Genomic DNA, 13910 nt, shown 5'->3' on the forward strand with positions numbered 1-13910 from the left:
GCGGGCTCATCTGGCTTGAGCAAAAAGCTCACCAGTTTGGACCCAAGGTCGCTGGCTCGAGCAAGGAGTCACTTGGTCTGCTGAAGGCCCACGGTCAAGGCACATATGAGAAAGCAATCAATGAACAACTAAGGTGTCGCAACAAAAAACTGATGATTGATGCTTCTCATTTCTCTTCATTCCTGTCTGTCTGCCCCTATCTATCTATCTATCTATCTATCCCTTTTTACGACTCTCTCTCTGTCCCTGTAAAAAAAAAAAAAAAAAGGATAGTGGTCCCTGTGCTTGAGATACTCACAGTCACATAAGGGAAAGTGATGTGAGCAAATAACTATTATAGGAAGTGAGGGTGCCACAGTGAAGGTGAGTAGCAGCCAGGGGCTGCATGCCAGGGGCTGAGCTGGCAGAGAAACACCAGTAATACACCCCTGACCCACAGGGGAGGGTTTAAGATGTCCTTGTATGTTTCAGGCCATCTGGATGGCCTGGCTGGGGTTGAGTTTGATGACTGCTTGGGGCTGGGCCACATTGGGCTACACACTGTGCAACACAGACAGGGCAGGATTTGCGTGAGGCCCTGAGGGGGCTGCACTTTCTTCTCACTTTCTTCTGCTCACAAGAATAATGACATTGCTTGGCTTAAAAAGCTGCTTCCTGGCAGCTTTTTTTTTTTTTTTTTTTAATATCTAGTCAAGTTTTACAAGCATGAATGATCTCTTGTCCTGTTGTGGCCTCAAAATTTTGTCTGGATTAGAGAAGAGTCCCAGGATGAGGGGATCAGAAATGGGACAGGAGGAGGAAGACGTGTTTGTTGCCTCCTGCTCTCTCCTCTGTGAGATTCCTGATGTTTCCTCTGTCTCACTCCAGATCCTTCTAGCTTGCCTGCTCTTGTCTCTGCTGGTTCTTGTCCCTGCTGTCATCTCTCCTCCCTGTCATCATCACTGCCCACTTCTGTTTCTGTTGAGCCTCATCTCCAGAAAGACCCCAGCTCCAGCCTTTGATCCCTCTTTGACCCTCCCCTGCTCAGGTTCTCTGAGAACCAGAAATAGAAACCCCTCCTCCTCACCCTCCCATACTGAAAGTCCAGTGGCCCAGTTCATGGGGGTCCAAAAACCAGCACTTGTCCTGTAGGGTTGCCACGGGTAGGTAAAAGCTGGCAAGCGGCTTCCCCTTGTCAGTTCTCGCAGGGCCCTCAGCCTGCCTGTCTGCCCCTTCCTTCCTATTTGTGGCAACTTCAAATGCAGCACCTTCCTGTCATCTCTTGCACCCACTGGGGCCTCAGACACCGGCAGCAGCTGTGCGCCTGCCCATCTCCTTCCTTCCCCAGCCAGTGGGGGCTTCTGCAGAGCCAGGTGAGGGGTCTCATGCAGGAGGCCCTCCTTTGGGGGTATTTGTTTTGAGGCCTGGGCAAGGTTGGGAGAATTGGGAAAAGGGAAAGGAGTCTGGGTTTTGGAGGCTGTCAGGGTCTCCAGGGGCACTTGGGGTAAAGAGGGAAGGGTAGCTGCTGAGAGGAAGGAGAAAGGCCTTGGGGGCATTTGCTGAGTTGAGGTGACTCCCGTGCTTTGTGGCCTTCGATGAAAGATGGCAGAGAAGCGAGGCGCTAACTGAGCAGACGGCTAAGTGCTCAGGGCATCTTCCTGGTGGGCCAGTCAGGGGATCTGAGGGGCTCTTGGCCCACTCTCTTAGGCTGACCCTGGTGAGAGAGCTGAGCCAGGGCAGTCTGGGTGACAGATGCTGGGGCTTCCTTAGCCTCCCAGAAAGCTGTGTGGATGAGCTGGGATGCAGGGGCTCTGATCAGTGAGTTCCCCTTGGCGGGAGCTGGTGGTGGGTAGGGTCATGGAGTTATGAGTCTCCCAGCATGGAGAAGAGGGACTTTTCAATTCCCTGTGGCCCCAAGGAGTCTGGAATATCTCCTCAGATCTCTGAGCTCACTCGGGAATGAGTTTTTGTTGTTGTTGTTGCTTTTACAGCAACAGAGAGAGAGTCAGATAGGGACAGACAGACAGGAATGGAGAGAGATGAGAAGCATCAATCATCAGTTTTTTGTAGCGAGACCTTAGTTGTTCATTGATTGCTTTCTCATATGTGCCTTGATCGCAGGCCTTCAGCAGGCCGAGTAACCCCTTGCTTGAGCCAGTGACCTTGGGTCCAAGCTGGTGAGCTTTTTTTTGCTCAAGTCAGATGAGCCCACACTCAAGCTGGTGACCTCAGGGTCTCGAACCTGGGTCCTTCCGCATCCCAGTCTGACGCTCTATCCACTGCGCCATTGCCTGGTCAAGGGAGAATGAGTTTTATGAAGACCTTCCTCTCTCCTCTCTTCCCCAGGGAGGGGAATCAGGCCGGCTCTGCTCCTCATCTCTGATTGGCTAGTCTCTATTCGATCCTCTTCCTGTATCTCATTGGTTTTTAAATGTCAACACAAAGAGAGTCCTCATACATCAGCTAATCTAACCCTCCTATTTCACAGACAGAGAAACTGAGGCCAGGAGGGCAGTGCATTGGCTTGAGGTCACACGGTGGTTTAATGGAAGAGCCAACCCTTGAAGCCGCGCTATTTGGAGCACCTCTACTGCTCACCTGTGACTGACTTGTTTTCCTAGCAGGTAGTGGGGGCATGAAGAGGGAACCTGCTCCAGAATTGGGTTGCCACAAGACCAAGCCCCTGAGGAGCACAGGGAGCTCCCTGTTCCCCAGTCTGGACTTCCAGCCCTGCCAAGATAACCAGGTAAGGTAGAATCCCAGCCCTATCTTTGAGGCCAGCCTGCTTATTGGAGGGAGGGGACATTAGGAAGTGAGGGAAAATTTGAAAGGATCTGGATTCCCATCATCCCCTCATCTGGAGCATCCCTACGCAGCACATCATGGAGATGGGCCCTTGAGGTGCCAAAGACCCTCTCCTGTGCCCTGTGGGCCATGAGAAGGGTACGAGGCCATGCAGAAGGCTTGGTTGTATGATCATAGCCTTGACCTTAAGGCCCATCTTGTGGGGTTTACTGTCTTGATGAGGATTTTCTCCAAGTTCACCTTGGCTCCATTCAAAACATAGTGGATAGTCTGAGACTCAGTGGGACCAGGATGGTTAAGAAGGAATATGGGAGGGAGAATGGTAGGTAAGGGAGTCTAGGGGCAGAGAGAGGTAATTCTAGAGTGGGCATGAAAGTCCCTGGGAAAAAACTTTTTTTTTTTTTTTTTAGGTGAGAGGAGGGGAGATAGTGAAGCATACTCCTGCATGCACCCCAACAGGGATCCACCTGGCAACCTCATCTGAGGCCAATGCTCAAGTACTGAGCTATTTTTAACACCCGAGGCTGATGCACTTGGACCAGCCAAGCTATCCTCAGTGCCTGGGGCCACATTCAAACCACTTGAACCTTTGCCTGAGGGAAGGGAAGAGGAAGAGAAGGAGAGGGAGAGAAGCAGATGGTAGCTTCTCCTGTGTGCCCTGACCAGGAATCAAACTTGGGATGTCCATATGCTGGGCCGACACTCTATCCACTGAGCACAAATCTTTAGATGAGGGAAAGGGAAGCCATTTGAGTGAAAGATATAGTGGGGATGAGTGGTTCTTAGCTTCTCCTCCCCTTTTGGAAACCAGATTAGGGGTGGGATTATCCTAGGGACCCAGGAATCACAACCCCCAGCCCCTTGTCCCCTGTCCTCCAGGTCTTCTCAGACTACAGGCCAGTTCCAGACACAGACACAGTGGATGTTCATGGCCCATCCTGTTCCAGTTGTCTATGCCCTTTGTCACTGGCACCGTCTAGGTCTTCCCTGCTGGGCTGTCCCCAGGGCCTGGACCTCTACCTATGTACCCTGCAGCCAGCACCCCCAGGCACAGCCCTACAGGGTCTCAAAGAAGACTCCTTGAGCACAAGTAAGCCCAGGCCACGGGGCTGCATCTTGGTGGAGGCTGGAGATGGGGGGCACTATTAGGTTTTGGGACCGGAGGGGAAGGGGACCCAGTGTCACTGGTAAAGACAGACTCAGACACACTTTATTAGTACATTTTGGCCTGGAGTTCTGTCATAAGGGTGCAGGGAGCTTTCAAGGTGGTGACACCTGTGCCAGTGGAGGTGGGCAGTGGCCTTCTCAGGCATGGGTGTATATAGTGTGCATAACGTGTATGGTATAGGTGGGTTGAAGATGACACCTATCTACCTGCTTGAGCTAGAGGATTCTTTATTATGAGTAAGGAGCATTGATGAGACTCGAAAGTTAGGGTGGAGTCCTGGTACTGCCCTTTTAGCTCAAAGACCTTGGGCACATCACCAAGGCCAGTTTCTTTTTCCATAAAAGTCGGCATTCACTATCCTCATATTCTAGGCTTGTTGCATCATAATACACCATTTCCTCGTGCCGCTGTGACCACCTGCAGGGCAGGTGCTGTGTCCTTTATCACCCCCTCCCCACCCCTTGCAAGGACACAGAGCGGAAAACAGCTTAGCAAAGTCAGTTGAGTGGATAAGTGAGAATCCGCACTCCTGGCTTAGTTTATTCCTCACCAGCTGTTGCATCTGAGCTTCTCTTGATAAGCTCTTCTCTCCCTACCTCTTAAATATTCACCTGTTCCGGAACTCAGTCCACAGCCTCTTCCCTTCCACTCTTTCCCTTCCCCTCCCCTCCTCCACTCTCCTGTTGTCTTTAGAATAGCCCTGTATGATAGACTCCTGTGATGCTGGAAATGTCCTATACCTGTGCTGTCTAATACCATACCGTGGTTAGTGCCACCGAGGAGCTGAATTTTTTTTATTTTTTTAAGATTTTATTTATTCATTATAGAGAGGGGAGAGAGAGAAAGAGAGAGAGAGAAGGAGAGAGAGAGAGAAGGGGAGGAGCAAGAAGCATCAACTCCCATATGTGCCTTGACCAGGCAAGTCCAGGGTTTTGAACTGGCAACCTCAGCGTTTCCAGGTTGACGCTTTATCCACTGCGCCAACACAGGTCAGGCACAAGAATTTTTTATTGCATTTATTCTAATCAATTTCAGTGTAGACACATGTGTCAGGTGGCGACTATTTTGGACACGCAGACCTTGTGTCATCTTCATGTGATATCATCTGGGCCCCTGGCACTCAAATTTATATCTGTAGCTTGGACCTCTCCTTGAAACTCCAAGCCAGTTCATCCAACTGTCCACTTGACTGCACCACGTGGATGTCTTGCAGGCCTCCTGAGTCATTTCCCCTCCCTAAAAGTGCTGGGCACAGCGCAGATACTAGCAGTTTTCTTGGCAAGTGCAATTATTGTCCAGGAAAGCCTGGAGAGGGGAAACGCCTCGCCCCAGTCAACCAACAGGCTTGCAGGCTAGAGCTCTCTCCTAGCCCCAAGCAGGTCAGGTTAGATGGGGAGCAAACCTTTACCCCAGCCTGTGGGGTCCTGACTGGCTTCCCATTCCTTCTCAGAGCACCAGCCACCAGGGCCACAGGTTGTCTCCGCGGATGACGAGAAAGTCACACCCAAGTACTCTCCGAGCAGGGACAAGATGGGGAGCCAGCAGGAAAGAGCTGGAGAGAAGACCCCCTGCCCATCCTTTTCTCCTCATGACAGCTCTTCTCCAACCCCCTGGCAGAATAGAAAGAGCACCAGCCCCTCGGCTTTCTGCTCCTGCCCCCTGCCCAGTCCCATCTCCAAAGAATTCCCATTCCGCCTTCACCCACTCTGTCCTACGTATCCATTTCTCCTGCCTCCACCTTACCTATTCTCCTATGGGGCCCCACCTTCTGTCCAATATCCCCTCTTCATGCTGCCCCAAGATCCCTCCTACCCCATCAGGGCTGTGCCCAGCATGCTGATGAGTGTCAGTGAGCCTGGGCCCCACAGCTCACGGGAGGAGACCCTGTGTCCCTACCCAGGGGCCTCCCAAACCTCTGGCCAAATCCAACACTCACAGGCCCGGATTCCAGACTCTGGAGCTGCCAGGACCTACTCCCCAGGGCCAGAGCGCACTGGCAGGGCAGCTCCAGCAAAGCGGGCCTCGGTGGGCTCCCGGGAAGCCCTGCCTTACCCGTTGAAGAAAGAGAATGGCAAAATCCTGTACGAATGCAACGTGTGCAGCAAGAGCTTCGGGCAGCTCTCCAATCTCAAGGTATTCACCTTCTGGGCTCTGCTGCCTGCCCTCCCCGCATCCTTCAATGACGCCTCCCGTCCTGCTTCTAGTATCCAGGACCTTAAAGCCAGAAGGAACTCCTGGGCAGCATCGAGGCTGTGACCTTGAATGCTTCATTTGGCCCCTCAGCTTCATATTTTAGAGAGAAGATATAAATTGGCTGCCGAAGTCTTCTCCACCCTAAAAGACCATCAATGAGATCATCTCTTTTAAGTTAAAAATGGGCAAACTGAGGCTCTTAATAGGAAGGGTTTGCCCAAGGTCACTTTGAATTAATAGTAGAATTAGGCTTTGCTCTCAGCCTCTCAGCAAAGCCCATTCCTGAGCAACCTTCCCTTCTGGATTCCCAGTTAAGCTTCTTTGTGTTATTTGAAGTTCAGGTGGGGGAATGGGTAGATTTTAGTGAGTCTAATTTAATATTCTTAAATTTTGTTTATTGATTTTAGCAAGACAGGAGAGGAAGAGGAGGAGGAGGAGGAGGAGAAGAGAGAATGAGAAAGAGAGAGAGAGAGATGATTTTAGTGAGTCTTCTAGACCAGTGGTCCCCAACCCCCGGGCCACGGACCGGTACCGGTCCTTGGGCCATTTGGTACCGGTCCACAGAGAAAGAATAAATAACTTACATTATTTTCATTTTATTTATATTTAAGTCTGAACAATGGTTTTTTTGTTTGTTTGTTTTTTTCTGAAGCTGGAAACGGGGAGAGACAGTCAGACAGACTCCTGCATGCGCCCAACCGGGATCCACCTGGCACGCCCACCAGGGGCGATGCTCTGCCCACCAGGGGCGATGCTCTGCCCCTGGGGGGGGTCGCTCTGCCGCGACCAGAGCCACTCTAGCGCCTGGGGCAGAGGCCAAGGAGCCATCCCCAGCGCCCGGGCCATCTTTGCTCCAATGGAGCCTTGGCTGCGGTAGGGGAAGAGAGAGACAGAGAGGAAGGAGGTGGGGGGTGGAGAAGCAAATGGGCGCTTCTCCTGTGTGCCCTGGCCGGGAATCGAACCCGGGTCCCCCGCACGCCAGGCTGACGCTCTACCGCTGAGCCAACCGGCCAGGGCCTGAACAATGTTTTTTTGTTTTTTTTTTGTTTTTTTTTCAATTAGCAATAATCGCGCCTCGGATAAACCTCATTGGCTACGATACTGCCACTGCGCAAAGCTAACAATGTTTTTTTTTTTTTTTTTTTTTGCATTTTTCTGAAGCTGGAAACAGGGAGAGACAGTCAGACAGACTCCCGCATGCGCCCGACCGGGATCCACCCGGCACGCCCACCAGGGGGCGACGCTCTGCCCACCAGGGGGCGATGCTCTGCCCATCCTGGGCGTCGCCATGTTGCGACCCTCCTGGGTGTCGCCATGTTGCGACCAGAGCCACTCTAGCGCCTGGGGCAGAGGCCACAGAGCCATCCCCAGCGCCCGGGCCATCTTTGCTCCAATGGAGCCTTGGCTGCGGGAGGGGAAGAGAGAGACAGAGAGGAAGGCGCGGCGGAGGGGTGGAGAAGCAAATGGGCACTTCTCCTATGTGCCCTGGCCGGGAATCGAACCCGGGTCCTCCGCACGCTAGGCCGACGCTCTACCGCTGAGCCAACCGGCCAGGGCAACAATGTTTTATTTTTAAAAAATTACCAGATTCCCTCTGTGACATCTGTCTAAGACTCACTCTTAAAAAAAAAAAAAAAAAGACTCACTCTTGATGCTTGTCTCGGTCACGTGATACATTTATCCGTTCCACCCTAAAGGCCGGTCCATGAAAATATTTTCTGACATTAAACTGGTCTGTGGCCCAGAAAAGGTTGGGGACCACTGTTCTAGACCACAGACCCGATGACCAGCCTTTTCCAACTAGGATTCCGTAAGTCAGTGCTGGTGCTGTTAGCGTCCATCAGGGGGTGACCATGAGTACATCTCTGTGTCTTCAAAGATGGGCAGCTATATACAAGTTGGCACTACTTAAGTTGAGGACACATTATGATTATGATTATTGGGGGGTGATAAACTCTAATGAGACTAAAACTACAAGAGAGGTAGTAAACACACAGATTCCTAGGCCCCAGCCCCAGAGATTCTAATTCAGCTGGTAAGGGCGAGGCCTGGGAATCTGCAGTTTTAACACACTTCCCGGTGCTCTGTGGACCGCACTTTGAAAAGAGTTGCTCAGGACATATATTATGGTACCCCTTTCCTGGCCTTCTGACCACTGCCCTCCCCCTCCCTGAGGGCAGCAGAGAGAGGAGGTATCCTGAAAAATGAAAGAGAGGCCCTAAGGAGGAGGTGACAGAGAGGCAAGGGGACTGAAAGACCTCGATGCCAAAATGGGGTCCTGCGGAATTGCGGTCTCTACGCCTTCAGAGAGGACCCCAGGCCCTGCTGGGGGCTCTGGGCAGTTGACAGCATTTCTCCCACCCCTGGCTCAGGTCCATCTGCGTGTGCACAGTGGGGAGCGCCCGTTTCAGTGTGTCCTGTGCCAGAAGAGCTTCACCCAGCTCGCCCACCTGCAGAAGCACCACCTGGTGCATACTGGGGAGCGGCCCCACCAGTGCCTGGTGAGACCCTGCTCCCCCTTCCCTGGACTCCTGCAGGCAGGTGGGGAAGGAGTTCCAGGTCCCTGGGATGGCACCTGTGGCTTCCACTCCCAATCCTCCGGAGCAAGTAGAGACAGGACAGGAGGCAAGTGTGGGGGTGAGAAGGGAGGTAGAGGAAGGTGAGAACGACCTCTCTTAGCCTGGAAGGACCAGGATGTGATATTGCAGGTGACTCCTAGGGTATGGAGAGGGGAATAGTTTGTCGGGGGGATAATAAAGTTAGGGGGTCCTGGGGAGTGGATACCCATTACCTTCTTCACAGTGTTACTAGAGGAGTTAATGCAATAGTATATGCAAAGGATACAAACACTGCATATACCATCAGCTCCGGGTTAGCTCCCTCCCTCTTTGAGCCTCACCACATTCCTTGTGAGATCAGGACAGGGACTCTTTCCATGTTTTACAGAAGCAGAAATGAAAGCAGCACAGTGGTTATGAGTCTGGGCTACATGGGTTCAATACTTGCTCTGCTTCCTACTTGCTGTGTGATCTTTGGTTGCTGGCTTCACTTCTCTGAGCCTCTGCTTTCTCACTGTCATATAGGAGTTGTACTAGCACTTAGTCATGCTTCTCCAGGGTCCTGGGGAAGACTACCTGAGACCAATTGCTGGCATGTGGCATGTGGCTGCTCCCAGTAAATGTTCCTTATGCCCACTGACACTGCAGCCCCACTCGTAAAGGTTCTATGTGATTACCTCATTTGGTCAACCATACCAATGAGGTTAAGTATTAATAGTTACACACTACTAACAAAGAGAGCAAGGCTCAGAGGGGGAAGTCACCTATAGAAGGTCATGCAGGGAGTAAAAGAACCAGGATACTAACCCAGGGCTGCCTGGCTCCAGTGTACTAGATACTGTGGGTTCCAAGGCAGAATCTTGGGGGGGGGGGTTAAGGGGTTGAGAGCTTTTGAGCCTAGGTTACAGAGAGGAGGGGAAAGGGTGTGGAGAGAGGAGCAGAGAACCTGAGCCAGCCGGGTGGGCAGAACTGACACCAGTGCCCATTCCCATCAGATGTGCCACAAGCGCTTCAGCAGCTCCAGCAACCTCAAGACCCACCTGCGCCTGCACTCAGGGTCCCGGCCCTTCCAGCGCAGCATCTGCCCAAGTCGCTTCACCCAGCAAGGTCACCTGAAGCTGCACCATCGGCTGCACGCTCCACAGCCCTGTAGCCTAGCTCATACCCACCTGCCTCTGGCCTCTCTCTCCTACTTTGCCCAGTGGCAGCAGGGGGCACTAGACCTTGTGCCATCAGAAAGGCAGAGGGACAAGATCAAGGTGTCCTCAGCATCTCAGGAAAAGCCAGAGCAACCAGCCTGAGAGGTGGTGTCAGGACTGCCCTGGGAGGGGGCAGGGGCACAGCAATTAAAGGATTTTCTCTCCAACCAGTTGAACCCTCCTGAGCTTCCACAGTGGAGGGGTAAGCTACTGTATATTTGGCAGACTTCACACCTTATATTGGAGCAGGTCACGAGACAGGCAGAAAGAGCCTGTGCTGCCCGCACATGGGATGAGTGCCTGCAGCCATCTACCTCTGACTTGGCTTTGGGTTCTGCTCCCTCTTGGGACCAGGCCCTCATCTCAGCTCACCGATGGACAGTCCAGCCTTCTGGGACTCTGCAAGGTGCAGACTGTGCTGTCAAGCAGGAGGCACATTGCCCTCTCATCTATCTGTCCAGATGTCTGTCTTCTACTTCCCACCACTTTCTTGTCTTAGTTCTTAGGAGGCCATGGTACCCCCTCATCTGGTTACTCCCTGCCATGGATAGCCTGTTCGTGCCAGGATGGGGCCCCCTGTGGGGTTAGAGGAGCAGGAACACAGGATGTCAGTGTCCATCATGACCCAGTGTGCCAAGACCAGTCACCGCAGAAGGCAAAGGGCCAAGGAGTTGCTGGGCTCAGGGAAGGGGTAGACGCCCTGCAAGGACTACATGCAGGGGAAGAACTGGCAAAGAGAGCCTGGGGAACTGGGACCCTCCTGCAATCCCAGAGGATGCCCTCAAATGTGCAAGGTGTTTCCTACCCTCACACCAGAGTTACAGAAGCAGCATCATGTGGGAAAGGGCACTGCCAGGGAGACAGAAAGCCCAGGCTGTATCATATTTAAACCGTAGCTATTATTAAATAACAATAGCCGGACAACTTTCAGTAGAGGACGCTGTTCGCACCCCTGTGGGTTTTAAAGCGGTTTTCCCACCAGGGTACTGAATGAGATTACGGTTGTGCCTGAGGACTCCCGGACAGAAAGAGAGAGAGAGAGAACTCTCACAGGAAGCCCACCATGGCAGGGCAATGGCAGGGTCTGCTTCGTTCCCCACAGGTAATCAAGGTCCGGGTTCCATGCCCACCCAAGTCACCCCTTTGGCTCCACGCCATTAGCTCACCGCTGGGTTAGGCTCTGCCAGGTCGACGAGACCACGCCCATTCCCGCACCTGGCCTCCCCCTTGTGTTCTCCTCCCACCCCCATCCCGGTAGTTCTTGGCTGGGAAGACGCTTCGCTCAGCCCCGCCTCTTGGCCCTAGCTTTCCCGGGTCCCCTTTGCCCCGTTACTTCTTTTAGACACAGGTTGGGGGATGCCTGGATCCGTGGGCACTGCCGCCTCTAGGAGAACCAAAGTAGCGCAGGCAGGGCCTTGGGGAGAAGGGACGCAGCGACCAAGGGCTGCCGCCCACAGTGGGGGCGGCCCCTGCAGAGCGCACCCGCTGCCCCCTAGTATAGGCAGCATCTGGGTTAGTTCCCCGCCCGCACGCGGGCGGAGCCGCTGTTTGCTCAGGGAGACGGGCCAGAGTAGGCGGTTCTCCTCAAATGAGCGGATCCGGGTGGGTCTGGAGACCCGGAGCGGTCGGGTACCCCGAGGTGCCGAGCCCAGGACCTTGTCCTCGCCATGGCTGTGCGGCGCGAGGGCCTGGTGGTCCGCCTGGCCCGCCGCCTGGCTGGGTTAGGGGTCCGCAGGGAACGCAGGGAAAAGTGGACCCCGGAGGAGGCCAGAGCTCGGGATAGGTGAGGGGATGGGAGAGGGGCGCGTGGGTGTCCTTGGGCCCTAAGAGTGTGTGGTGTGTGTGTGTGTGTGTGTGTGTGTGTGTGTCTCAGAGTGGAGTGGATATTCAAATAATCATTAGTGTCTCAGAGCATAAAAATGTGTCGATTTTGGATATGCAAATATGAAAACCGGTCTTTATAAAGTCCCTGTTCTCTTTTAGAACTTTAAAACAACTTTTGCGATTTCCTAAGCCAGGTTAGCAGCCTGCAGACAATGATTTCTTCTCTGGAGGAGGCAAGTTAAAAGCAAATGCGGTAGCTCCTTCCGCCTCTGTGGACTTTGATTCTCACATCACAGACCAGTTTCCCTCTGGTCTTCATGTCCCTTTGTCAAGAGTGTGACAGGTTCCTGAGTTGTCTTAGGCTGCACTGCAGTTGCCCTTAGATGCCACGAAGAGGTTTCCCGTTGTCCCAGATTGTGACAACAATCAACCTTTATATGCCACTTGCTTCGTGCCTTACGTGAATTTTCATTTAATCCTTACAGCAGCTCTATGAGACAGGTATTCTGTGTGATTCAGACATGGAAGAGCAAAATCACCTGTCCAACATCACCACAGGGAAGTAAGTGGTGGAGCTGGAATACAAGTTGAAGCAGTTTGGCTCCAGAGCTCACAGCCCAGGGCTGCTGTGTTGCCTGGACTGCAAGCCAGGGGTCCAGAGCTCTGTACTAACTGTAGGTGCCACTGGCCATGTGACCTTGAACAAATTACTTCATCTCTCCAAACCCATTCACTGGTAGCTGATGTCTGGGAGCAAAAAGGCTCTGTGGCCAGCTGGGAGGGGGGAGTAGTGCATTGAGCCCCAGGAGCTCTTGGGCCCTATATCTGAAAAGAGGGTGGTGTGTGTGTGTGTCTGTGCAGTTACCCAGCAATTTGTTCTGATCTTATCATGACACAACTGTCTTCAACTCGCCCTCGGAAGGGTGGAGGCGTGGTGGAGGCAGAGTGAGGGGAAGGGTTTGTATTGCTCTCTCACCCCATAGAGAGAGGGGAGGGGAGGGCCTAGCTACTCTGCCAGGAAGCCTGGGGTAGGGGTGTGCCCACACCCAGCCAGTGCCTTGCCGTCCCCTGCTGGAAGACACTCCCTCTCCCTTTACCCTGTCTGGCAGGAACCTGCCCTCTAGGCCCAGGTGGCGCTGCCCCTCCCTTTCACCACCTGAGAGAAGGTGGGGTTGGAGTGCAGGTGATTCAGGGATGTGGAGGACAGGGGAGGGACTGCGTAGGCTCCTGCAGGGGCATGACGTCACATACCATGTAGGCACTTGGATTCCGTTCTCACCAGCTGTGAGAACCGAACTCTGGCACTGAGGCACAGGCCTCTGACTCCTGTTAATTTCCTGGAGGGGGGGGGCAGAGTGCACAGAGGAGGCAGCCAAGACGCATTCTCATCTTGCCCCCCATTAGTGTGATGTCCAACCAGCCTTTGAAGTAGGATGGCCCTAGCATCTTAATTCTGAGACTCACTAGCTGTGTGACTCTAGGCAAGTTACTTCACCTCTCTGAGCCTCAGTTTCCTTATCTGAAAAATGGAGCCCTAATATCTGCCTTTTAGGATTTTTGTGAGGCTTAAAGGAGATCACATAGGCACCTAGTGCTGAGCCTGGCATAGGAAGGGTTTCAGCAAATGGTGAGCTTTTGAATTATTGGGGCACTATCCTTTTTGTGTATCTGGCCCTGATACAGGCCCAGCCCCCACTTTTCTTCCAAGCCCATCCCTGTCTCTTTCTCTGTTTCTTGGGGTGGTGTAGACAGTTGGAGGGGGGAGCATAGAGCAAGTTGTTGCCCAGCGGCCCCTTCCCCAGGTTTCAGGGGCTGATCCAGCCTGTGGGCTCTGTGAGAAGTGGGGAGAGGGCCACACAGTCCAGTCTTGGGTTGGGAGAGGAAGAGGCTACTTCACTCCCTTCTCCTTGTGCTTCTTTTCCAGGCCCTGGGGTGGCCAGAGCTGCCCTGACCTTGCTCAAGGCCAGGGCAGCATCGACAATGTCAGCCTCAAGGTAGGAGAGAATGCAAAGCAGAGGCAGGGACGGGGCAGAAGTCTGGGAGGGGCAGGTCCTGAGAACCCTGACTCACAAGTCAGGCAACTGGATTTCTCTAGTCCTCCCTCTGCCACTGATTCACTGGGTGACCCTGGGAAGATCACGCCTCACCTCAAAATCTCAGTTTCTCCATCTGCAAAATAGGGAC

At 53.2% G+C, this 13910-nt stretch overlaps 2 protein-coding genes and 1 pseudogene across 2 annotated transcripts in view; 2 read left to right on the top strand and 1 right to left on the bottom strand.

The window, feature by feature from the left end:
- Positions 1 to 1266: 1266 nt before the first annotated feature.
- Positions 1267 to 10004, top strand: ZNF683 (zinc finger protein 683). The gene is made up of 6 exons (XM_066266571.1): positions 1267 to 1352; positions 2604 to 2725; positions 3664 to 3874; positions 5403 to 6085; positions 8518 to 8646; positions 9699 to 10004. The coding sequence occupies exons 2-6, from the start codon at positions 2615 to 2617 to the stop codon at positions 10002 to 10004; spliced, it is 1440 nt and encodes a 479-aa protein (XP_066122668.1). The 5' UTR covers positions 1267 to 1352; positions 2604 to 2614.
- Positions 7154 to 7264, bottom strand: LOC136332593 (U4 spliceosomal RNA; annotated as a pseudogene).
- A 1493-nt stretch (positions 10005 to 11497) lies between the features above and the next one.
- Positions 11498 to 13910, top strand: part of CRYBG2 (crystallin beta-gamma domain containing 2) — a 32414-nt gene continuing 30001 nt past the window's right edge. The window contains exons 1-2 of the mRNA XM_066270021.1: positions 11498 to 11685; positions 13651 to 13720. Of these exons, the coding sequence (XP_066126118.1) occupies positions 11570 to 11685; positions 13651 to 13720 (186 nt within the window). The 5' untranslated portion in view covers positions 11498 to 11569. The remainder of the gene's footprint in view (positions 11686 to 13650; positions 13721 to 13910) is intronic.

Source organism: Saccopteryx bilineata, chromosome 3 (genome assembly GCF_036850765.1).
Source record: "Saccopteryx bilineata isolate mSacBil1 chromosome 3, mSacBil1_pri_phased_curated, whole genome shotgun sequence".
Lineage (NCBI taxonomy): Eukaryota > Metazoa > Chordata > Mammalia > Chiroptera > Emballonuridae > Saccopteryx > Saccopteryx bilineata.